This window comes from Microcaecilia unicolor, chromosome 9, assembly GCF_901765095.1.
Source record: "Microcaecilia unicolor chromosome 9, aMicUni1.1, whole genome shotgun sequence".
Classification (NCBI taxonomy): Eukaryota; Metazoa; Chordata; class Amphibia; order Gymnophiona; family Siphonopidae; genus Microcaecilia; species Microcaecilia unicolor.
Genome location: NC_044039.1, coordinates 16,109,747 through 16,137,146, shown reverse-complemented (window position 1 = coordinate 16,137,146; position 27,400 = coordinate 16,109,747). Strand labels below are relative to the sequence as shown.

The 27,400-nt window shown below is 42.7% G+C and overlaps 1 protein-coding gene across 1 annotated transcript in view; it reads right to left on the bottom strand.

Moving 5' to 3' along the window:
• Positions 1-27,400, bottom strand: part of TMTC2 (transmembrane O-mannosyltransferase targeting cadherins 2) — a 312,659-nt gene that overhangs the window by 67,685 nt on the left and 217,574 nt on the right. The window contains exons 8-9 of the mRNA XM_030214877.1: positions 25,478-25,599; positions 2,175-2,256 (exon numbers count right to left, since the gene is read on the bottom strand). Coding sequence (XP_030070737.1) covers positions 2,175-2,256; positions 25,478-25,599 — 204 coding nt within the window. The remainder of the gene's footprint in view (positions 1-2,174; positions 2,257-25,477; positions 25,600-27,400) is intronic.

The window sequence follows — 27,400 nt, the reverse complement described above, 5'->3', positions numbered from 1 at the left end:
TCTCATAGAATATTATGGGAGAAAGGAATTCAGAACCAAGGTTAAAGTGGATACTGACTTTTTATTAGCTTGGCTACTGGTAGTTTTTAATGAACAAATTATAATAATAACAGTAATAAAAATTAGAAATGCACTAAAATAAATAAATAATAAAAACTAACAGACTCCTGCAAAACATTTGTTATGACACCAGCATTTACACCCTACGAACCTGACTGACGAACTCTCTCCCTCACCCACCATGCACACTGTCTCCCCTCCCTCCTCCCCCAGAACACACAGTTTCCTTTTCTCCTCCCCCAAAGCTCCTTTTCCAGTGGTTCCCAAACCTGATCCTGGAGGCACCCCAGCCGGTCAGGTTTTCAGGATATCCACAACGAATATTCATGAGAGAGATTTGCATGCACTGCCTCTACTGCGTGCAAATCTATCTTATGAATATTCACTGTGGATATCCTGAAAATCTGACCGGCCGGGGTTCCTCCATGATCAGGTTTGGGAACCGCTATCCTGTTGTTTCCCTTCCCTCCCCCTCTCATCACCAGCACAAAAACTCTCTTCTCTCCTTCTTCCACAGTTCACCTGTTTCGACATGTCAAGGCTCTTTGCCAGCTCACTATATCTGACATGTGTCTCTCCCTCTCCCAACAGGATGTGAATGCACACCTCACCCCACCCAAAAGTGACAGACCATTTCCAACACTCAAGCAGGTTCTATATATGCATACTCTCCAAACAACCAATAAACAACACAAAATCATCAAGCAGGTATAGCTTACATTTTCAAAAATATTTTGCACATTTTCAATTAGCAGAACACTTTTTTGCTTATGTATTTGTAGTCACTGTTTGTATCTGCAATTTGAAAACTAGTTTCAATTTCTTACTGTCAGAACAAAAGGACTTTAATGAATTAATTTTTTTATATGTAGACTGATAGCATTATGTACTGAAATCTTAACACTACAGAGAGGACAACCCCTGCCTTTTCCCCTAAAACTCCCTGCCTTGAAATCTCAAGCCTTGCTCACAACGACGCTTACAACTTGAAAGTGGTAATTATAATATCAAAATGATATGAATGATACTGATACTCAGGACTTCCTTCTTTGGGTTTTATTGAGGTTTACAATTTTTATCAAATAACTTTCAGGCTGTCCCCGAGGTGATAGTGGATTTCCCATGGGGTAACTTGTTTGGAAGTTTTCAGCATGAAGATTATTTTCCTGTTATACATACAGATCTCTAACTCAAGGTCGCACTCCTGGCATTTTGGAGACAGAAGTACTCCTTTATTGGGTTGACGGTCACACACATTCATTTGCTCACTGTACATCATCACCATCGATGCAACGTGCAGAGTGAGTTGCTAACAAGCACATTGTAGTAAAAATGCTGACTGGTCTTGGGTCCGGTTTGAGAGAAGACCAATGGTGCTATTTGTAGATTTTGGAAGGCAGTCCCTAAAGCAGAGCCAGTGCTTGAAATGCAATACTGTGTCCGCAGATTTTAGAACTGAATCTTTAAAGCAGAGCCAGAGCTCGAAATAACAATATTTTGTTGGACTTTCTTGTAACACTGTGCATCATTTCAGTTATAGGACATTCTTTGGTGGATTCACTGGGAGATATCGTAATGACGTCAGAGGGCGGAACAGTGAGAGGGAATGGAACGCTGGAGGCTGGCTGACGTCAGGAGATGTTACGAATGGAACGGAAGCCAGCGCCAACCAGCCAGAGAACGTTCAGGTACAAATCGAGGGGAGGGAGGGAGGGAGGAAGGAAGGGGAGGGCAGGGCAGAGGAGAATTGATGGACATGGATGGGATGGGATGGGAGGACAGTAGAGGAGAGAATCGCGGGACACGGATGGGAGGGCAGGGAAGAGGAGAATCGCTGGACATGGAGGGGAGGGGAGGGAAGAATCGCTGGACATGGATGGGAGTGCAGGGGAGAGAGAGAGAAAAAAACCTTACATGACAGCCTTCCTAGAGCCCGTTTCATTGTTGAGGAAACGGGCATGGTTCCACTAGTCTAGTAATAAAGAGGGAAGTTGATGGGAGAAGTCAATGGGAGAAAGTCAAGTGTAAGACACTGATAGCTTTTTCCATCTGTAATCATGTCGTGGAATGACAGCAAAAATGGAGTGAAGTGAACAAATTGATCGTAAACTCACCATAGTGCATGTAGCAATTTCCTTTAGTGGGATCAAGCTGAATCGCCTTCAAGAAGTACCTTTCGGCCTCTCTTTTACGACCCTTAAAAACAGAGCAAAGGGACAATTAATTTTTTTGTCTCTGTGGATTCATCGTTTTTAACACATTCATATACACCTCAGTTCCCGTGGTACAAAATAACACTCCTTCTGTGGAACTAAAATAATTCAAATATCCTTGTATATAAACCTTTTATTTAAAAAACCCCAAAACTTAATAGCTCTGATAGGGAAACATTGGTTAAAGGATGAACTTACTCTTCACTGGATTAATTTCTGAAAGTCACTTTTGTGACCATACACAAACCATCATGTTTAAAATTACAGAAACTACAAAAACTGAAGACTTTATCAAACCACTTCTCTGTTTATCCATCTTTGTAGTTTGCAAATATCATCTCAAGTATGTGCTAGTTTCGATATGCTTTCTTCCTATGCTTGAACCATCATCTTAATTCTTGGTAGGACATGTGCGAGGCGTATTTGCAAAGCACTTAGAGTTACAAAGTTCAACAGGTTCCTATGGAACTTTGTAAGTCTAAGTGTTTTGAAAATGAGCCCCATAACATCAGGAAATGGCTGTATAAACCAGTGCAAAAAACAAAACAAAAAACTACCCTCAGTTGGCAGATTGGCAAGCAAATTCAGTCCATTTTTGTTTCTTCCTGAAATTTTCCTGATTTTTTAATGTTTCTCACACGTTATAATACTGTTTTAATGTGTATAAATCAACTTAAGGTGAATTAATTCATAGATTAGTGTACATTAAATAACTTCAGTGCATACTAAATGTTTTTACACCATTGAATGAACGAACATCCCTAATTCTTAACTCTCTTCATTCTGATATTTTCATACCTAAGACATGAACGATCTTTCTGCATTTTTGTAGACTTTCTAAAACCTCTTTCAAAACCAAAATAAAATTGAATGAAACAGCAATACTTCTGGTATTCTGTACCTGAAAACATGAAAATATGGTCTGTTCTAAAAACTGGAATGATGAAGTTTTTGGGATTTCTCTTGCCCAGGGCTGTCACCAGCTCATCATCCACTATTACCTTTGCACCCTGCAGACTACTGAATGTAAATGCAAAGCAGACGCCAGATGTAGCAAGTAAAAAAACAAAAACAAAACAAAAAGCTTGCCTATCTCTCTGCTCCTGATGAAATCCTGCCAGACCCACATTAGAAATACGACTGAGCAAACTTTACTGAGGGGCCCTTTTACTAATTTGGGATTACTGCCCTGCTACCGTGTGGCCCGGGCAGTAATTTCATTCTTTATGTGCGCCCACTATGGGCGGTAATCAGCACTGTATGCGCGCTGACAATTACCATCCGATTAACGAGCGAGACCTTACCGCTAAGTCAATAGGTGGCAGTAAGTTCTCAGGCCCAAAATGGCCGCATACAAATTTTCATTTTGCTGCATGTCCACTTTCGGCCCTCCAAAAAAGGCCCTTTTTGCAGGCTCGCTGAAAAATGGACCTGCGTGCATCCAATGCACGCGTCTACGCCAGCACAGGCCGCTTTTCAGTGCGCCTTAGTAAAAGGACCCTTATATTTTCAAAAAGGAATAGTTAGCTTCCAAATGCAGGGAAGGGTGTCCTGATCTGCAGTATGTTGGGGATCCCTTTTGAAATTTTGTTTCAGAAAACTCAGGCCTAAGCAGATAATTGAGATTCATAATGCACCAGTTCCAATGGCCTCTTCCCTTCATATCTATATCTATCTAAATCTATATCTATAGATATATAAAACCTAACTGTAATCTCTCATTATCTGACAAATAACTGGACATAGGCAACTTAGGTTTACAAAATAATTAAGACACATTCCTTGATAAAGTATGCAGGTCTGCCAAATAAAGCAGGCATGCTCCGCCATTTTAATTTTCGTTGAATTGCAGATTATTCAATAAATATGTAGACAAGAATTTCGCAGTAAAAAATTATAATAAAAAGCAGATGTCAGGAGTATGGATATATTAATATTGCTAATCTGAACACTATAGTCAGATGGCAAACCTAAGAGAAGTGGTATGTGACCACACTAAAAGAACAAAGACATTTTTGGTTGTTCCAAATATTACAACATGGTTCAATCATCAGTTTATGAAATGATTCATATGTCACACAAGACACCACAGATAAAAATAAGCAGTTATCGGAAGGAAAGAGGTTATCAGGTGCGACTTGGAGAAGGAAACCTCATGGTTAGGTCTTCTCAAAAGGCAGTTTAAGATAAACCTTGGAATGCATAATGAAGAGAAAATGAGGGATGGCTACAAAGAATACATCTTCAGACTTACGTTTGGGAAGAATAAAAGTTATTATAATAATAAAATCAAAAACTTAAACACTTAAGTATATCCACAATTTACATAGGGGTCCTTTTACAGAGATGTGCTGAAAAATGGTCTGCGGTAGTGCAGACGTTTTGGGCGAGTGCAGAATTATTTTTGAGCGGATCTACAAAAAGTGCCTTTTTTTTTTTGCCGAAAACAGATGTGCAGCAAAATGAAAATTGTCGCGCGTCCATTTTCGATCTGAGACCTTACCGCAAGCCATCGACCTAGCGAGGTAAGGTCTCAGGCGGTAGCTGGGCGGTAATGGTCTACACGCGTCAAATGCCACTTGACACGCGTAGCTGCCAAATGAAAGAAAAGAAAAATTACTGCAAGGGCCACGTGGTAACCGAGCGGAAACTCCAATTTGGCGCAAGTTGGGAGCGCGTAGGCGCCTTCGCGGCTTAGTAAAAGGGCCACTTAGTGGATTGCAAATGTTCCTATTAACTTTAAGGCCCCTGACCTGCTGCCTCCGCCTTCCAAATTTGAATAATTCCTCCTCTAGCCTTTGAAAGGAAGGGCGAAGAGGTCATAAAGAGAAAAAAAAATGTGATTTATTTGAAAGGATAACTGAAAATATTCTACATCCGTTGTCAGCTCCCTTCTGTGCCTGCAAAGGAAGTGTACCCAGACTACCATGAGCAGAAGGCTGCATAGAAGATTATGGAATGCTTTTCGTGTTCAAATCCATTTCTTCCACCAAAAAGTAAATCCAACCAAATATGAATGTCAAAAACATTTTGAGCAATTATAAACACATAAATGTGTAGCAGGAAAAGACTTCAGAATAGCCCAAAATAAGTCATGAAAGTGACAAGCTTAGCCTGCATTCATAAGTCAGAAAAACCTCCACAATTTCTTTTTTCTATAAAGGTTTTATCTAATTTCTATTCCATTTCTTGCCATTACAAATAATTTTACTTCTGTTGGCTTGAAAATGAACTGTCAATAGCCATCCAAAGTTTTACAGGATTTGTTTAAAATATCCTAGCAATATAATTTCCTGCCCCACTCTACCCCCCCCCCCCCTCTTTTGAGGGGGGGGGGGGAGGATCCTCTAGAGGCCCCATAGATTAGTATATGGAATGCTAAAAATAATCTAATCACAATCCAAATAGCTGCAAACCATGACAATTTCCTGTTAGAAGGGGAAGTCAGGGATAACTAATGCTGACCCACAAGGTCTGGTTTTCAGGATAACAACAATATGCAGATCAGCCATTGAGCTCCTGAATGCAAAATGAATCTCATAAATATTCACCATGAATATCTTGAAAAACAGATCTGTTTGCAGCCCACAGATAAAAAACATTGCTCCTATCCATTATTAAACTGTGATCCATTTAACCCTGCCTGATAGGATGTACCGTACACACAGACCACTTGGCAGCTTCAAATTAAGGCCTATGAGCAGGATTTTTCTGGCCACATCCATTAAGGCTGCTACGCACAACTCCTATTTTCATCTTGCTCGTGCCAGCAATTTGAGAGGAAGAAATGCATTTTTTAGACATTATTTCCAGTAAATCATAAGCACCTTTTAAAAAAAAAAAAAATTTATGATTGAGCAGGGTATTAACGAATACCCTTTGTTCCATCATACTTGTCAAGGGAAAAGCAAGATTACCATCCTCACATGTTTTTATTGACCACTATTTATTTGGATTTTGCTCACACCTTTTTCAGTGGCAGCTCAAGGTGAGTTACATTCAGGTACACTGGGTATTTCTCTGTCCCTGGAGGGCTCACAGTCTAATTTTGTACCTGAGGCAATGGAGGATTAAGTGACTTGCCCAAGATCACAAGGAGCAGCAATGGGATTTGAACTGGTCAGCTCTCAATTACAAGACTGGTGCTCTAACCACTAGGCCACTCCTCCACTCCAGAATCCTGCTATTCTTTGGGGTTCTACATGGAATGTTGCTACTCTTTGAGATTCTGCATGGAATCTTGTCACTCTTTAAGATTCCAGAATCTTATTTATTTATTTAGATTTTGCTCACACCTTTTTCAGTAGTAGCTCAAGGTGAGTTACATTCAGGTACACTGGATATTTCTCTGTCCCAAGAGGGCTCACAATCTAAGTTTGTACCTGAGTCAATGGAGGGTTAAGTGCACAAAGAGCAGCAGTGGGATTTGAACCGGCCACCTCTGGATGTCCAGACTGGTGCTCTAACCACTAGGCTACTCCTCCGCTCTATGAATTCCTTCTGAAGTTCAGCTGTCCAAGAGCTTGCATTCTTCCGTGAAGTAATAATAAAAAAAAAAAAGGTCACCTCACAACAGGTGACTGACGGCAGCACATTCTACTGCAGCCCATACAAAAAGAATGACTTCATGCCTGCACACACAGTTCATCAGGAGCGTGCCTTCATGTTATGTCTAGGAAAGAGGAAACTCGAAGATTACACCACAGTTCAGGAAGCTACCGTCAGGGCATGTTAACCAACACTTTAATAAAGTCAACATTGGATGCATGGGAAAAGCCCTTTTAAACAGTGCACTGGATTGAAAGTCCCTATCACAGGATACAGTACCAGATAGTCTGGCCAAATACCCAATATGCTTCTAAAATAAAGTATGGCCCTATTCCAGAATTGTAGGCTGAAGAATACTGTATTACAGTACAGAGAGAGCAAAAGGATACTGTAGAGACGAGCAAAATTAATGTACAACAAAACGCAAACGACGGTCACAGCTTAAGCCGGGGGAAGAGTGTAAGAATGAGAAGGCTTATGGGTCATTGTTGATATGTGGGCTTAGTGGAGGCCTATTTAAGTGGTGTCTCAAGTGTGTCACCGCCTTGAAAAGGGGCACGACCTGGCAGCACCTCTGAATATGCGTAGGAGATTGAAGTTGATTATCGTTGGGCAAATAATGGGGCAGGTATTTCACTACAGACTAGCTGTGTGGGTTGGGGGGGGGGAGTTAATGTTTATTTATTTATTTTATTTGTTAAAGGTCGCCTCACGTTAATAAAGCTGCAGCCAATATCTGCCAATTCATTTAATCGTGTTTGAAGTTTTGTTTCGGAGAGTGCGTTTTTGGGTTGATCAAACAGAATGGGAAGTGCGATTGTCGACGTTAAGCTTGCAGTTTGCTTTAGATGTTTGTATGCCAAAGAGATACAGCTTTAATCAGAACAATTTAAAACGAAACTATAAACAATAGGGTAGTTGGCGCTGAGGAACGCACACATCAGCATCCTTTCCTCATATTACATATGGCTTCAGTTAACCTGTGGCTCTTTCTGGCTTAGGAGAAAGTTTTGCTGAAGCATTGTCCTTCTGCACCTATCCAAAGTGGGTCAGCATTCAAGGCCAGGTTTGGTCCTGTCGTGTTTGACAAACAACCTCAATTAAACCCTTAGAAATGAGAGCACAAACCTTTGCAAGAATGATGTTTTCCTAAGTGTGGAAGAAATAAATTACTGGTGCAGAACTCAAGTGGCTTCGGCTGCATCTTATACGATACTAGTAAAAAAGCCCCGTTTCTGATGCAAATGAAACGGGGGCTAGCAAGGTTTTCTTCTGTGTGCATGTGGGAGTGGGAGTGTGTGTGTCCCTGCCCTCTGCCCTCTCTCCCCGCCCCCCTCTGAGTCCTTCACTGCTTTGCTGTGTTTTCCTTCACTGACTGTTTGTGTTACAGAGAGGGCGGGGCAGACACTCATGGGGAAACCGGATATCTCTCCCTCTTCACACTTCGGGCTGGAGGCTTCATAGAACGTTGGTGTTGCCTTTTATATAGAGAGATATCATTGGGGCCACTGGATAAGCTTCAGTTGTCACTTTCACCGACGACGTCTTGTTCTCGGCTATTTCAGCTTAAGCACGTGAGGTCTTGCATAGCTTTTGGTATTGTGCTATTGCTGGGACCACAACGTCTAGCTGCTGTTATTGCGAGAGGCATTAACAAACTAAGCAGAGAGCTAAAATCTTAAAACTACTGGCTGCCGCCCAGTTGCCCTGCGAGCTCAGATGCAAATTATCTTTGTCTGTTGCTATCATTTTGTCCAGATATTCTCTGGAAAGACACACTGCTGTGGTTTCTAAGTTTTCCATGTGAATAATTGGCATATTCCGATAACAGCCATTTAAATGTTTCTTTTTGGATGAAAAGGAAAAGGGTGTACCAATTTGGTGCTTTAATTTTAGAAAAAAGGAACAAGTTTTATGTGCTTAAAGAGATCACACGAATAAATGTAGGAATGCTCGGCACTGATAAAATGATTTTTTTTTATATATATAGTGAGCCGTCCACTCCCCCCCTTATTTCTTTCCCCAAAAAGGCACATATGTAACAGAATTAAGTTACATTAGAGACCTACCATGCATGGAATGCTAAGTAACTAGACTAGGTTCAAGAACCGTGGCAGTCATGCCCTCTGCTATGGCGGAGATCAGGGTCTCATTCTCAAGCTTAGCTTCAAGTATTCAGATCAGCCAGAGCTGGGGATGCCTGCATTCACAGCCCCCAGGGGGAAGGAGTCCACTGCACAATGGTACCAGCTAATGATAGGGACTCGGAGCGAACACGCACTAGCTTCTGTGGAAACTGACATGGGCCGTTATTGGAATGGCTGAGCTAGATAGAAAGCACAGAAGGGAAACATTTTCAGAGGGGAACCTGAAGTAGCTGATAATAAAGGCTTAAGATTCCAGAGCTTGTTAGATGCTTGTTAAATCTGCACCCTAGTTCATAAAATTATTCATGGAGAGGCACCAGCCTACATGGCAGACATTATAGACCTCCTAACTAGGAACACAAAAAGATCAGCATGCTCTTACCTAAATCTTCACTTCCCAAGCTGCAAAGGGCTAAAATATTTAAAAAAAACCTCATGCATCCAGCTTCTCTTACATAAGCACACAATTATAGAATGCACTTCCAAACGTCATGAAAAGAATGCACGACCTAACAAACTTCCAGAAATCGTTAAAAACCTACCTATTCTCAAAGGCATACCAGAAAGAACCAACCTAAACTCCTGAACTCTACAAAACAATCAAAACTCCTACCAGAATTGGACAAAATCGAACTCTCTCTCCTTGATCACTTAAAATAGTCTGTCATCTATGAACATTAACACTAAACCACTCTGTATTTCTCCTACTGGAACTGGCGATCACCATCACAGTACTATGTAAGCCACATTGAGCCTGCAAATAGGTGGAAAAATGTGGGATACAAATGCAATAAATAAATAAATAAATTACTCACTGACCTGTAGGGTGAATGGTAGCATGAAGAACTTTCTGGGCATACAAGAAAATACTTCATAGCAGCATGATTACAGTAATCAGTACACGAGTCTATCGTCTAGTTAGGGTTCGTGGTAGTTACCAAAATTAAATCCCTTTACCAAGATTACTCAAGAAGATGGACCGCCAGCCATCAAGATCATCATCCCCGGATGCTGCTACAGCTGATCTGGCCGCAAAACACTTGCCCACTTTGTCATCACACACACGCGAGTTTCAGATTTGAAGAGGACTTGTACCTATAAATCAATAGCACTGCTGTGGATACTTGCATGGCTCCATAATATGACAACATTTTCATGGCCGACCTAGAACACCACTGCCTCAACTCAAAAACCAAGAAACCTCTATTCTACCTGACATGCACTGATGACATCTGAACACACAGACTTCAAGCCCTTAAGAAATCCCATCAGGAATTTAACAAAGTCCTCCCCACCGTCAATCTGAGCCTAGAACAGTATGCAATTATATGAAGGACAAATGAACCACATTATACCGACTGCACCATGCCTACAAATGCTTGCAGCTTCCACTCATCTACCACTAGGGTCCACTGTCTATAGCTAAGCCCTACAATACAACTACATTTGTTCTTACCCCCTCCGAGGCTCCCATCTGGAGAAACTACAACAGACGTTTTTGAGATTATATTACTCATCCAGTGAAGTGAGAGAGCGGATCAACAGTGCCAAAGAAAAAAGAAGCAGAAAACCCCGGGATGTCACCTACAGTTCCTAGCTGAAATGACAAACATATCTTCAAGGTTCTACAACCCATCCTGGATGATGCCACCACTCTCTCACAGGCCTTGGGTGACACTTCTACCCTGCATACCAACAGCCGCCTAATTTCAAGTAGATACTCACCAGCAAGGAAAGGGTGGAGTTTGTGTGTGTATGGTGGGTGGGGGGAGAGGGGTAGAGAAAGGAGGTGAGGTGGAAATATGTGCTGACGGGAGAAAGATGGAGAGGTGTGGTAGATGCTTAAGGGTGGGGAGAAGATGGGGCTGTGCATTGGAGGAATTTGGAGAGAGAACCATCTGAAGCAAGAGAGTTAGGGGTAGAGGATGCCAAGTCTTATAACAGGGAGATTCTGCAGAAAATAATTTTCAGTTCTACAGAATTTTAAAATATTGTATGAAAAATGTTCAACTTTTTTGTGCAAAATTGTGATTTTTTTTTTTAATGAATTTCCCCAGGAGTTATTATCAATCAGCTATCTTCACCTTGTTTACAGATAGAGTATACAACATATGTTGCTTTCTGAATATCCACAGTACAGAAAAAATAAGAGGTGATGAGAATGTCATAAAAAAGGCCATAAATCTTAGTGAGAAGAATCAAGCAAATTACTATGGGTGTGACCCCTCCCCCCCAACCAAAAAAGCCACTTATTGTTGAAAAATGGGACCATACTACAAATCAAAAGTAATAATACCAACAAGAATCGATTACAGAAAGTACTTCATTTTCCTCTCTATGATCTCCGAGAGCTGGCTTCCACAGTCTGTCCACGACTGGAGCCAAATCTGGAGTAATTGCGTTAGCTAAAACCAAAGATAACTGCTGAGGCAGAAATACAGTAAAATTAGTGCTCTTTCTAACTTTAATACCCTGTGTTGTCTGATGCAAAGTTTAATAAGATTGCAACAAAGAAATGTATTGCTAAACTTAGCCTACATTTTTACTTGGATTTTATTGTACTTTTTTTTTGTATGGTTATTATTATTTTTTTAAACTCCCAATGAATTGACATTCTATCAGCTCACATCAGGCATTTTAGCATGTTTGTAAAGTGAAAGTAGCACACGTTTTGCCTCGCGTAATACTCAAGTGGGACCTTACAGCATCATCGATTTCTTCTGAAAACAATATCCTTTCTGATGGAAAGTTATCTCAACATCCACAAAAACCATACAAGCTGTGGGGTTATTTTTTTCCACTTTTGGTTTATCTGTGGTCAAGCAAGAATTTTGTTTTTCAAGCCATTTAACAAACAACTTTTATTTCCATCACATGGGTCTACCATACCCCATGAAGTTAAAATGTTAGCATGTGGCTAAATCTGTTTTTCACTTTATTTGCAGTAATGAGCTGAGGACATACACATGGGTTTTGACATGAGTTTTGGGGGTTTTTTTTTTTCTTCATTCACGCCAACAATCTGTTTGTTGACTGCTTTCCAAATATCTCCTTCTCACCCAGCTTCAAAATCAAATGAGCAGGAACAAACATTTTACTTTGTTCATTTTATTGCTTGCAAAACACATGCTTGAATTCACGCTGTTCAAATCATTTTTGTAATATTAATGCTCGCTCTGCACAGTCATGGAGATGCTCCAACGAGCAAAGTACGTTACACAATGCATAGTCAACTTGGGGAATTCACTGGTGCAGGATGCTACAGAGGCAGTCAAAATTGGCTCAAAAAGGGATTAAATAAATTTAGACTTTTATTTAGATTTACTTTTAATTCAGGGGTCATTGCTCTGAAAGACTTTTCCCTTTATGCTACTTTCACACCTGCTTGACCTATTAGGAAACGTATGCTCTAAGAAAATGATTCTATTGGGCATTAGCTTCTTTTTAGAAATGCACAGAATTAAATACACTTTTCTAGGTTATTAAAGGTTTAAATTTAGTAACTAGCAGGGGTGAACTGACAGTGGTCAGGACCCCCCAGGCAGTAAGGGTCATTAGGCCCCCCCCCCGGCCACTGGCCCCTCCCACACACCACAGACCCCAGCAAGTGGGTCCTATGTTGAAGGGCCCTGGTAGTCTCGTGGCTTCTTCAGGTACAGGAAAGAATCCCACTCTTTCCTGCCCACTATCGCTACTGTGACCGGGGCCGGCACGGCCATGTTTTTTCAAAATGGCTGCTGAGATTTCCCACGGTAGTTTTGCGAGATAGCCGCAGGAAGTCTCGGCAGCCATTTTTAAAACATGGTGCGGTGGCGCCAGGAACAAGCAGAGTAGCAGCAGCGGGCAGGAGAGATTGGGATTCTTTCCTTCCCTCACAGAGGACACTAGACCACCAGGGCCTTTCAAAGTTGGACCACCAGGGAGGGCTGTAGTGTGCGGCAACTGGGTAAAGCCTCTGGGCCTCCTAGATCCTCTGGGCCCTCGAGCACTGTCTGGGTGCCCAAATACTACTACTACTACTACTTAACATTTCTAAAGCGCTACTAGGGTTACGCAGCGCTGTACAATTTAACATGGAAAGACAGTCCCTGCTCGAAGAGCTTACAATCTAAAAGACAAATGTACAGTTAATCTGAAAGGTCAGACAGATTGGGGCAACCTATATGTTCGAAAGGTTAGGTTCCGAAAGCAGCATTGAAGAGGTGAGCTTTAAGCAAGGATTTGAAGATGGGTAGGGAGGGGGCTTGGCGTAGGGATTCAGGAAGACTGTTCCAGGCATAGGGTGAGGCAAGGCAAAATGAGCGGAGCCTGGAGTTGGCAGTGGTGGAGAAGGGTACTGAGAGGAGTGATTTGTCGTGTGAGCGGAGGTTACGGGCAGGAACGTAGGGGGAGATGAGGGTAGAGAGGTAGTGAGGAGCAGCAGACCGGGTGCATTTGTAAGTAAGGAGGAGAAGCTTGAATTGGATGCGGTATCTGATCGGAAGCCAGTGAAGTGACTTGAGGAGAGGGGTGACATGAGTATATCGGTTCTGGCGGAATATAAGACGTGCGGCAGAGTTCTGAATGGATTGAAGATAGTCAGTCCATCCCTGGCAACTAGAAATTACTCTCATAATTCACTGTAGGCGTAGACTCTCATATAATTCACTGTAGGCGTAGACTTCTACTGTGTACGCCATGAAAAGATATGGATGGTCTGGAGTATACATTTTAAGGGGCTTCGATGGTAGCTTCAGAACTTTTAGTACAAGAAGAGTGCTGGGCAGACTTCTACAGTCTGTGCCCTGAGAATGGCAAGGACAAATCAAACTCAGGTATACATATAAAGTATCGCATACCATGTGAAATGAGTTTATCTTGTTGGGCAAACTGGATGGACCATATAGGTCTTTATCTGCCGTCATTTTACAATGTTACTATATGTAGAGAAATGGAAAAGTCAGAACACACACAGGGCCTTTTTACTGAAGTGCATTAAGCAATTAATACACAAATTATCAGGTGTCCGTACATGTCCGTGCAGCGACACGGCATGTGCTAAGCGTATAGCACGGAAAGGGACAGGAATGGGCATGAACTGCATCTTGAAATGAATACACAATAACTCACTGCATTTCTGTCACACAACTAAATGCAGTGAATGTGTTTTCTGTATGATAGGTCTATGGGAAAATGAAGGATCTACCACGGGATACGGAGGAACCAGGGGCGTATCTGCGTGGGCCACAGGGGCCTGGGCCCCCGCAGATTTCGCCCTGGCCCCCTCCTGCCGCCAGCCTCCCCCCACTGCCGTTTCTTACTTTTGCGCCGAGGTCCGCTTCCTCCTGCGCCTTTAAAAATATTTCTTCAGCTGGCGGGGGATCCCAACCCCCGCCAGCCAACCCGAGGTGACGTCTTTCAAGTTCTTCATCTGCCGTGGCCGACGTGCTGGAGTTGAGCGGCTGAATCCAGTTCGGAGTCTGACGTCGTGCGACGTTCGAACGTCGTGCGACGTCAGACTCTGAACTGGATTCAGCCGCTCAACTCCAGCACGTCGGCCACAGCGAGCAAAGAACTTGAAACTTTCAAGTTGAAAGACATCACCTCGGGTTGGCTGGCGGGGGTTGGGATCCCCCGCCAGCTGAAGAAATATTTTTAAAGGCGCAGGAGGAAGCGGACCTCGGCGCAAAAGTAAGAAACGGCAATGGGGGAGGGCTGGCGGCGGGAGAGGGGGTGGAGAGAGTCGTTGGTGGCGGGGGGGGGGGGGGGTCGGTGGCGGTGGAGGGGGGGCTAAAATGTGCCCCCTCCCTCTGGCTCTGGCCCCCCTTACTGCCGGAGGCCAGATACGCCTCTGGGAGGAACACTCTATCCCTATGACTGTAACAAACCAATGCGTGTCCTAAAACACCACATCCCCTGCTATGACGATCCCAACTAAAAAGTATGGTGGTGGCAGCGTTATATTATGGGAATATTTTGCGGGGAAAAAAAACGAAGCAAGGAGAACAGGTGGAAATAAAGATTTTCTCCTGGGCAATTACCTGTGTGGGATTTTTTTCACATATACTCTCTGAGCTGTTACTCTTGTTGTCTCCTCTACTCTGTTTTATTGCCAATATGTTGCAGCAGGCAGGCATTACATTGTAGGAACAGAGAGGCTTATGAAGGTTGAGGGAAAGAAGAATGATGCAAAGCATAGGTACATCTGCCACAAACCTAACAAGTGGGAAGGTTTACTTTCCAGCAGGACCAGAATCCTAAATTCGAAGCAAAAGGAAGAACGGAGTGGACCGCCAAGAAAGAAAGAAACTATTCTCAGGTGGCCTAGTCAAAACCACAGTCCCAAATGCAATAATATTGTAGCAAGAGTCGAAAACTGCAGTCCACAGACTATCACCAGCCAACTTACAAGAACGTGAGCTATTTTGCCCCCCAAAAATGAGAAATAACTGCACCAGACCCTCTGTGTAAAGTCGGTGGATGCATCCTAAAAAATTCATGGCTCATGGCTGTTACTGCTGGAGAAGCTTCCACCAAGTTTTGATCAAAGTGGTGTGAAGACTTATGCAATCAAGATTTATTTTTTTTTAACTTCTTGAATCAATTTTTCTTTCCCCTAGAAACTGTAAAGTTATGTTGAGTAGATCAGTGAAACAAACCCCTACTTTAATCTATTTTGAATTATATTGTTTAAACAACAGACTATGAAAAATGTATGATGGTGTGAATAGTTACCTAAGGCACTGAAGGATAAATACCCCAGTCTTGCCACAGCAAAAAAATAAACAAAAAATAATTTTTATTATATATATAATCATTTCTGGCTCACTTTGGGTCAGGAGTATGAACGATTGAAAAAGGCACAGCAGTCAGCTACAGAGGCATGAGGCACTTATGGACCCCTCTACTAAATTCTATTTTGGGTTTAACATGCTATAACGCAGGATTTCAATGCGCAGCGAAACCTAAAACTAATGCTGCATCAAGAAATGGCAGTCCCAACCCTACTGAAAACAGAATGCAGACAATCCCTGCCACTAAATGGCAGATGATGTTTAATGTGAACAAGTGCAAAGTGATGCATGTGGAAAAGAGGAACCCAAACTATAACTACGTCATGCAAGGTTCAGCGTTGGGAGTCATGGACCGAGAAAGGAATCTAGGTGTCGTTGATGATACGTTGAAAACGTCTGCTCAATGTGCTGCTGTGGCTAGGAAAGCAAATAGAATGTTGGATATCATTAGGAAAAGGATGGAAAACAAAAATAAGGATATTATTCTGCCATTGTATCGCTCCATGGTGCGACCGCACCTCGAGTATTGTGTTCAATACTGGTCGCCGCACCTCAAAAAAGAAATAGTGGAATTGGAAAAGGTGCAGAGAAGGGCGACAAAGATGATTTTTTTTTTTGTTACATTTGTACCCCGCGCTTTCCCACTCATGGCAGGCTCAATGCGGCTTACATATTGCATACAGGTACTTATTTGTACCTGGGGCAATGGAGGGTTAAGTGACTTGCCCAGAGTCACAAGGAGCTGCCTGTGCCTGAAGTGGGAATCAAACTCAGTTCCTCAGTTCCCCAGGACTAGAGTCCACCACCCTAACCACTAGGCCACTCCTCCACTCCTGATACAGGGGATGGGACGGCTTCCCTATCAGGATAGGCTGAAGAGGCTGGGGCTCTTCAGCTTGGAGAATAGGCAGCTGAGGGGAGATATGATAGAAGTCTATAAGATGAGATGAGTGGAATGGAACGGGTCGATGTGGAGCGTCTGTTTACGCTTTCCAAAAATACTAGGACAAGGGGGCATGCGATGAAGCTGCAGTGTGGTAAATTTAAAACAAATCGGAGGAAATCTTTCTTCACTCAACGCGTGGTTACTCTCTGGAATTTGCTGCCGGAAAAGGTGGCTGGGGCGGGGTTGACTTAGCGGACTTCAAGAAAGGGTTGGACGGCTTCCTGGAGGAAAAAGCCATAGAATGTTATTGAATGGATGAGGGAATAATACAGTATTTCTAGGATGGGCGGGACAAATTGCTTGTTATTTTGGCCGCTGTCGGAGACAGGGTGCTGGGCTCGATGGACCCTTGGTCTGTCCCAGCATGGCGATGCTTATGTACTTATCATAAGATGACATAAAATAGAAACTTTTAGGCCTCAAAAAGATAAGACAGAAAATATGAGTTTACTCTAAAATTTTCTGTATTCAAGAAAAGCAACATTATTTTTTAAAAAATAAGTAGTATACTTCCAAAACAGCCTTATGAAAAAAAAGTGGGGAAAAAAATCTACTCTCAATATTAAAGATCTAATTCAAAATTTACTATTATACCTTCTCATTATTTGATAGAAAATCTGTGAAGATTAAGACGACAGGCTTAAATATGGCAACCTCCATGATTAGTCTTACACATAAGATGTCAAATCATGGGTTGGGGGGAAGGAGGGGAATCCTCAGAGAGGTACCAAAACGTTTTCTCCCCTTGTACCTAGAACTATGTGATACCAAACAAGCTTCTGCATCTCCTAAGAAACTGCTGTTAAATTGTATAGCATTTCAGAGCACACTTCACTGGTACAAAAATATGTTTCCCAGTTATGCATCAAAACACCACCGAAACCTTGGTAAAATAACAGGCTTGCTCATTTCGACCACAGCTAAAATGAAAATGGAAGAAAGAATGAAAAGTGTGGGGAAAATAAAATAATAAAGAGAGTCCTCTTCACGCTCCATTGAGTTCAGATCCATATTCAACTGAAAACTCGAACAGGGATGTTCAATCAGAAAAGGCTACCAAAGATCAACTTAAGCGATACCAAGCATAACAAAAGAACAATGCAGCAAGGCAAAAGCAAGAGACTGTTAACAAAAAAAAATAATGCAGTGGGTCATGGATTAAGTTTTCTAATATGGGGTTGGTTCATTGTTTGGTCAGCTATTTATGTCAAACATGGAGGAGTAGCCTAATGGTTAGATCAACAGGCTGAGAACAGGGGACCCCTGGTTCATATCCTGCTGCAGCTCCTTTGCGATGTTGGGCAAAGTCATTAATCCTCTATTGCCTCACATACAAACTCTGGGGTCCTTTTACTAAGCATTGGGAAAAAGTGGCCTTAGTGTTCCTTTATGCGGGGTTTTCCTGTGCACCAAGGCCATTTTTACGGCAGCTCACCATTCCTCCCCAAAGGTGTGCAAACCCTAACGCCAGCTAGGGTTTGGCACACTGCTCGCTGATCATTGGGGAGAAATAAGTTTAGCAAGCATTTGCATGCTACTTGTGCAAACAGCCCTGTTTTGCATGCTAGTTGCATTCAGAGCTTGCGGGCACATTGTTTCACACGCTCGGGGGCTCTGATCATTTATTTATTAATGTATTTATACCCCACATTTTCCCCACAGACATGCAGGCTCAATGTGGCTTACATAAACCAGAGAGAGAGACAGATCGCCGGGTGATATCAGATACAAATGAGAATAATAGAGTAGAAGGGCAAGAAAGAAAGAATACTTTACATAGAACAGTACGGATGAATAGGACTAAACAGGATCCGCATATGCCAGCTGGCAGAGGCCAGAGTCCTACATTGTTCCCGGTGAAAATGCTTTGGTAAACAGATGCGTTTTCAGCGCCTTGCGAAAGGTAAGGTAGTCTCTCAGACTGGTGATGTCTCTAGGAAGTGCATTCCATAGTTGCGCGCTGATGAAGGGAAAAGCTTGACGCCTGAATAGATCCGTGCTTACAGCCTTTCCAACTGGGGTAGTGCAAGGTGAGATATAATCTTGAGGACGGGTCAGCATTTCTGGCTGGCAAGTCAACCAGGTTCAGCATGTAAATTGGGACAACCCCGTGGAGGATTTTGTGAACCATGGTGTAAACCTTGAATTCAATGCGCTCTTTGACCGGAAGCCAGTGAAGTTTTACAAGAAGAGGCTTCGCGCTATCAAACTGGGCTTTATTGAAGACAAGTCGCGCTGCCGTGTTTTGGGACAGTCTGCAGTTTTCACAAGACAAAGCCCTTACACCCTGCCAATGTACCATTGCAGAAGTCCGTATGACAAAGCACCAATGATTGTACCATATTTCTAAACAGCGGTCTCGGGAAGAGGTGGCTAACTCGCTTGAGCTTCCACAACATGATGAACATCTCATTGGCTTGCGCCTTTGCTTGACTTGGGGCGTTTTCTCACGGGGCGGTAGCAAACGCAGGCTCTAGTATGGCACTAATAGCCTCTAGCGCCTGCGTTTGCTTCTGATCATCGGCCCATTGAAGTAGAGGATCTAAGGAAGGTGGGGCTAACAGCTCCTAGAGGGCAGGAATTGCATTTTGAATATGAATGGGTGCAGCTAATTGACCATCTGCTAGCAATCTCTTAACTCCCCAGCTCTTAGAAAAGGATTCATATAGAGAAGTTTCAACTTGTATGTCTGGCGTATAAACCTAGAAACCATGACACGTCACCCACTATGCAGCAGCTTGAAATTCATTTCTAGTTACTACTTTCAGAAGGTTTCAGTTGTCAAAATGTGAGTGCGTAGGTGCAGATGGAAGAGTGCTGCATTTATACTAATACGCAGTCAAGTCTATTTGTTAAGATTATGCTTGTAAATGAACCCTGATTGCTGATCACTGAAGACAGTGGGTTTTGGAACTTTTAAAAATAGTCCTCTACATCACCCCCCTCCCCCCCACACACACACACACACAGAGCACAGTACACGGTAGAAAGATCAAATTCTTCATCCATTCTGCTCAGTTATTCCTGTCCACACTGCCAAGGTTATATCCAAGCTGCCAAGCACGACTGCTTGAAAGATGCATCTTTGAGAGAGTCTTTGCTGTCTTATTCCTTTATTATACTCCATCCTCAAGTAGAATGCTAGATCCCCTATTTACTTCACAACCGGACCAAAATGCTGCAATAACAGTATAGTTCTGTTATTCTGCTTGCACACACTTAAGGTTATAAAACTGTGACCACGGCCATTTAACTTGTGCTGTTAGAGAGTTGAAAAGGTAAGGAAAAAAAAAAGAGGTTAGCTTTTGTAAACTGCAAGAGAATACAGATAGAAGAAAACAATGTCTGGAGAAATGAGGAGGAAATGGTAGTCAGGAAAGCAAAGATGCAAATGGAAGGAAAAATCAATATATATAAAAGGCGAGTGTTGTACTCACTCGCAAATGCGCAGTAGAGACCTTCTGTGCCCCGCCCCCGTGTCAATACGTGATGACGGGGGCGGAACACAGAGGGTCTGTACTGCGCATTTCTGAGGGAGGGACACCGCCGTCTAACGCTCCCCCCACCCGAGTCACCGCCGCCACCCACCTTCCACCCGGTTGGGCCCTCGCTCCACTATTGAAACAGTGAGGGTCCGGGAACGCAGCACTGAGCTCTGCTGAGCTGCCGACATCGCGCTTCCTTCTTCTTCTCTGCCTCTGTCCCGCCCTCGATGACGTTACGTCACACGAGGGCGGGACAGGCAGAGAAGAAGAACGAAGACCGACATCGGCAGCCCAGCAGAGCTCAGTGCTGCGTTCCCGGACCCTCGCTGTTTCAATAGCGGAGCGAGGGCCCGGCCGGGTGGAAGGTGGGTGGTGACGGCTCGGTGGGGGGGGGGGGGGCGCAAATTTGGAGGGGGAGGGGCAGCGACGAACTCGGCGGTGGGGGCAGGCCTTTCAACCCCACCTTCCTATAATAGCCCGTTTTTACGGGCTCAAAGGCTAGTAGCCAATAAAATACAATAAGGGATCGAGACCATTTTAGAAATATGTTAGCGACAGAAGTACAAAAATGGGATTGTGAGACTCTGAAAGGGAAGAATATGTAGAAGAAGATGAGAATAAAGCACAGTTGCTTAACATATATTTCTATTCTGTGTTCACGGATGAAGGACCTCGGAAAAACAAACGCAAATAGCAATGGACACGAGGTAGACCTTGAATGATTTTCCGAAGGTTATTTGCAAGGAGCCAGCTAAACTAAGCTTAGACAAAGTGATGGGTCTGGATAGGATACGTTCGAGAAACAAAAAACACTAAGAGGCACTCTTGGTGGCTCTGCTATCTGACATCTTCAGGGCAACTGTGGTTCCTCTCCAGAAAACAGCAGAAGTAAAGGAAGGTTGGGAATTACAGGCTGTTTAGTCTGACCTCTGCGGTAAGTAAATTAATGGAAATGCTGTTAAAACTGAGGACAGTACAGTTTCTGGGGTTTACTAGAGGTAGGTCTCAGTCAGGTTTAATCAGTCTTTGACTGATTGACCAGAAAGTTGGATTAGGGGAGAGCATTAGATGCGATATATTTAGAGGTCAGCAAGTTTTTTTGATACTGTTCTACATCGATGACTTATAAATATATTGACAGCCATTGGTATGGGTCCTAAAGTGACTGACAACTGCTAGAAACTGGTTGAGTGGGAAGTGACAAAAAGTAGTCTTATGTCTGGGGAAGATTGAAAGAGATTTTTGGTTTCCACGAATCTTTTCCACCCAAATATATCATCTGGAGATCTGTTTGCATCTCATTTCTCTTTTCAGAATATGATAAGTTGCTGTTTGACTTCTTGGTCTCAGTTGCATTGAAATTGATCATTTCGCACTGGAAAGACAATTCCCAAGTGAATGTGGTGCTTTGGTGGAACTGGATTTTACTATACAAAAAATACGAGCACTCGGCCGTAAATTCTATTCCAGGACATAAAACTGGTCTTCATAAATGGAAATCTTTAGACCTTTTTCTCTCAACTATGGCCCGCCATTAGGATTTGGACTCAGCTTTGTGTACTTTATTCTGTTACACTTTCTTTCTGTTTTTGATGTATTTAAAAAAAAACAAATAAAAATAATTAAAAAAATTTTTTTAACAAATGGAGTTCACTATTAGGCACTATTAGTTGAGTGCCACAGGATTTGTACTTGGTCCCATCTTTCTTAAACATTATTGTAAGCAACCTTGCGGAAGAGCTGTCAGGAAAGGTTTGCCTCTTTGCAGATGATATTGAGTAGAGAGGTGTGGTAGCCGTGTTAGTCCACTCTTAAAGGTTATCAATAGAAATCAAACAAAATAAAACATGGAAAAGAAAATAAGATGATACCTTTTTTTATTGGACATAACTTAATACATTTCTTGATTAGCTTTCGAAGGTTGCCCTATTTGCTTATTTCCGATCTGAGGAAGAAGGGCAACCTTCGAAAGTTAATCAAGAAATGTATTAAGTTATGTCCAATAAAAAAAGGTATCATCTTATTTTCTTTTCCATGTTTTATTTTGTTTGATTTCTATTGATAACCAGATGATATTGAAAACTGCAACAGCGTAGAAGCCCTGGAAGGTGTGCACAATATGAGGTGGGAATCTACCAAACTTGAAGAATAGTCTAGATTTTCAGAAAGCTTTTGACAAAGTTCCTCATGAGAGACTCCTGAGAAAATTAAAGAGAGAGTCATGAGATAGGAGATAGGAGTCAGCACTCAAGAAAAAGACCTAGGTGTCACTGTAGACAATATACTGAAATCTTCTGCCCAGTGTGCAGCAGCGGCCAAAAAAGCAAACAGGATGCTAGAAATTATTAGGAGAGGGATGCAAAATAAGACCAAAAATACTATTATGCCTCTGCATCGCTCCATGGTGCGACCTCACCTTGAATATTGTGTTCAATTCTGGTCACCACATCTCAACAAAAAGATATAGCGGAATTAGAAAAGGTTCTAAAAAGAGCAACCAAAATGACAGAGGGGATGGACCTGCTCCCATATGAGGAAAGGCTAAAGAGGTTAGGGCTCTTCAGCTTGGAAAAAAGATGGCTGAGGGGGGGATATGATTGAGGTCTACAAAATCCTGAATGGAGTGGAAAAGGTGGAGGTGAATCAGTTTTTCTCTCATTCAAAAAGTACAAAGAGTAGGGGACACTCAATGAAATTGAATGGGAATACTTTTACAACAAACAGGAGGAAATATTTTTTTTCACTCAAAGAACAGCTAAGCTCGAACTCGTTGACAGAGGATGTCGTAATGGTGGTTAGTGTATCTGGTTTTAAAAAAGGTTTAGACAAGTTTCTGGAGGAAAGGTCCATAGCCTGCTATTGAGATGGACATGGGGGAAACCACTGCTTGCCCTAGGGTTGGTAGTATGGAATGGTGCTACCAATTGTGTTTCTGCCAGGTTCTTGTGACCTGGATTGGCAACTGCTGGAAGCAGGATAATGGGGCTGGATGGACCATTGGTCTGACCCAGTATGGCTGTTCTCATGTCTAGAATTTGAAAGCTAAAATCTAATGCTAAGAAAATGCAGGATCATGCATTTGGGCTGCAAAAACTCATGGTAGTAGTCACTTTCAGTACTGTATACTCAATTCTGGAGACCACAAATTCTTTTTTTTTTTTTCTTCATATTTTATTTAGAATACTTACAACAAGCATGTTATACAATTAAGCCAATGATACAATTATTTGTTGTTTTTGTGTTGTCACGATTCCAATCCCCCCACTGGAGACTGCAACTTTCAAAAGGATATGAACAAGATACAGTCAGTCGATGATAACCATCATAGGAGCCAACTTTTCAAAATTCTTGGGGGTGCTAAGCCCAGTGGAAATAGCCCCTCCCTGGACACATACATGGAATTTTCACAATATTGGGGGTGCTCAAGCATCCACAGCACCCACAGAGTCGGCTCCTATGATAACCATAAAGCATATAGGAAAGACTTAAAGACCTCAATATATATAAACTTTGAAAAAAAAAAGGCAAGGGGCGAGATACGATAGAAACACTTGAATACCTCTATGTTCTAATTGCACAGGAGATGGGACTCTTTCAAGTGAAAGCAAACTCTAGAATGAGGGAACATAGGTTGAAGGTGAAACGGGATAGACTCAAGAGTAACTTAAGGAAATATGTTTATAGAAAGGGCATGGAACAGCCTCCCAGTGGAGGTGGTGGAGACAAGAACTGTATTGTGAATTCAAGAAAGCGTAAAACACGCACAGAGGATCTCTGAAGGAGATGGAGGGATTGCAGAGCTTAATAGTTGGTGTGGACTCCTGTCATGTTATGCTTTAATACAGTTTATTTCCCCAAACAAACCAACCTAACCAGTAGAATCTACCAGATGCATCTTTGGTTAAATTACCCTCTCACCGCTGTATACAGTTCAAGTCGAGTCCATCCCCTCACCCACTACTCGAAAATGAACATTTCTACTTATGAGATTCGGTGCCACGGTTGTCAGTGTTTTCTGGCAGACTCTGAACAGACTACAATTAGTGACTGGGAAGAGAACAAAATATTTCAAGACACAACAATAAATATATGTTCTCTATTGTCAAACCATGTGGAACTCCTTACCGTCCAAAATAAGCAGCATACAGGAGTATACCAGATTACGAAAAATGTTAAAATGTTTCCTTTTCAAGCAGTTCCTCACAAAGAACAATCCATTTTCAAGCTATTAAATTGTTTTATGCAATGGTTATATATCCTGATCCTCTCAATTACTTTTTCAAATGCTGAATCGCTAAAGATTTCTTGTACGCCTATAATTATTATTGTACTAGTGGAACCATGCCCGTTTCCTCAACAATGAAACAGGCCCTAGGAAGGCTGTCATGTAAGTTTTTTTTTCTCTCTCCCCTGCCCTCCCCTCCATGTCCAGCAAATCTTCCCTCCCCTCCATGTCCAGCGATTCTCCTCTTCCCTGCCCTCCCATCTGTGTTCCGCGATTCTCTCCTCTACTGTCCTCCCATCCCATCCATCAATTCTCCTCTGCCCTGCCCTCCCCTTCCTCCCTCCCCTCAATGTCCCGTGATTCTCTCCTCCCCTCGATTTGTACCTGAACGTTCTCTGGCTGGCTGGCGCTGGCTTCCATTCTGTTCGTAACATCCCTCCTGACGTCAGCTCGCCTCCAGAGTTCCCTTCCCTCTCTCTCTTCCGCCCACTGACGTCATTATGTCTTGATGCGAGGGCAGGACAGTGAGGGGGAATGGAATGCTGGAGGCTGGCTGACATCAGGAGATGTTACGAACCCAGGCAGCCAGGAGATGTTACGAACCCAGGCAGCCAGACATGGAACGTTGGAGGTGCAAATTATTATTAAGGATAATTGAGTTCAACTAGACTACTATTTTATTATGCATTATTTCTTGAAAATGTACCCTTTACTGAACTTAAACATGTTAGGGATAATGTGGGATATAAATGTCACAAATAAATAAATAAATCTACCTATTAATATTGGAAGGAAAAAGCCTCAAAGAGCTCCCGGTCAAAAACCTTCATCATTGGCTGAGAAACCTCCCAAGAAACAATCAAATCTTTAATATCAAAACTGCAAAAACATTAACAAACAATCACTTTGCTGTGTAGTCTCTTTCTCCCAGCTCGCATAAACAAAGAGACCCATGACCAACAGTGGTCAGAGTTTCGCTTTGCTGCCTCAGGATCTACGGATCAAATTTTTGCTCTAAACGCCAGCAAAAAGCAGTAGAGCTTGGGGGAAGGACTATGAATAGAGTCTATTTTAACTCACTGTTAAAGCTAGAAGTTTCCCATACGTGAGATGTGCTGGCACGTGGTCAGGTTTCGATCGCAAGGACTCCACATACCAATGTTCTGCTTCAGACACCATATTTCGTCTCATATAGGCTTCTCCTACAAATAAGATCGGAATTGGTCAGTTATCGATTTACAAATACATCTGCAGCATAATTGTCTTTTCTGACCTTTTACATTTTGTGGACATGTATAACACAGACTAGCATGGACCCTACTGCTTAGTATTGATAGCTATTTTACAGAAAAAGACCCTGAATTGTGGAATTTGATCACCATGGAATTGAGAGTTTGGAGAAAAATTATCTGGAGTTTCAATAAAAAAGATGAATATGTGGTTATTTGGAAAGGTCTAGGACTAGCTTGGCAGGAGATGAATATAGGGGAGGTCTCTAGGGGAATCATGAGGTTTTCTTTTTTTTTTTTTTTTTTTTTTTTTTAATACAGGTGGTTTTATGGGGTGGTGTTAGGTGAGGGTATTATTAATGTTTTTAATTCTGTTTGCTTTTATGTAAATAACATTAGATAGTACTTGTACTGAGGTTGTGGAGTATCAAACATATAAACGGCGAGTGACCGAACTCACTCGCAAATGCGCAGTAGAGACTTCCCTCTGTGTCCCGCCCCGCGTCAATATGTGATGACGGGGGCGGGACAGAGAGGGAAACTGCGCTCCCCCCCCCCCGAAGTCACCGCCGCCACCCCTCCACCCGGCCCGGGCCCTCTGATCGCAATTAATTCAACTTACATCGCCGCAGCACGCAGATCAGCTGAGCTCCGGTCAGCCTTCCTTCCCTGCCTGTGTCCTGCCCTCGCCGATGGTACGTCACAAGAGGGCGGGACACAGGCAGAGAAGGAAGGCCAGGCCGACGGGAGCTCAGCTGATCTGCGTGCTGCGGCAATGTAAGTTGAATTAATAGCGAACAGAGGGCCCGGGCCAGGTGGAGGGGTGGCAGCGACTCCGGGGGGGGGGGGAGGTACCGGTAGCGGCGACCTCGGGGGGGGGGAGGGGGCAGCGGTGACCTCGGGGGGGGGGGGGGGGCCTTGGAAAAACCCCATTCCAATAGTAGCCCGTTTTAACGGGCTCAATTGCTAGTAAATAATAAATGAAATTAAATTCTTGCTGTGAAATTCACAAAACTACAGCACAATGTTCCGTTGCTAGTGCTATGACACAGGTTTCCCAATTTCTCTCGAGCATAAAACCAACAGACTATTTAGTAACACAAAATTTGAGCTTTCCTAAAGGAGCCACATATGAAACATTGTGAGAGACATCAGAAGGGAAACAGTTTTCTTAATCATTTAAATGCATTGAATCAGACCTACTAGAACAGCATCTCAAAAAAAAAGTGTACTTTTTAAAATTGATACTGGGGAGGGGAAACACTACTGGGCAAATCTGCTGAAGCAATCATACATTTGTTCAGATCCATTCGTGCCAAACCAGTTCCATTTCCTACTAGAGAAAGTCCAATGAGAAAACCCATAAGACGCAAAAGGAAGCTGGCCTCAAGCTCTTGAACAGGACTCAGATACATGAAAATGACTATAAAACAGGCTGGAAGTGTCATTAGGAAGGATATCAAAATATATTTATATAAGTACATAAGTATTGCCATACTGGGACAGACCAAAGGTCCATCAAGCCCGGCATCCTGTTTCCAACAGTGGCCAATCCAGGTCACAAATACCTGGCAAGATCCCCAAAAAGTACAAAACATTCTATACTGCTTATCCCAGAAATAGTCAATTTTCCCCCCAAACATTTAATAATGGTCTATGGACTTTTTCTTTAGGAAGCCGTCTAAACCTATTTTAAACTCTGCTAAGCTAACCGCCCCTACCACATTCTCTGGCAACAAATTCAGAGTTTAATTACATGCTGAGTGAAGAAAAA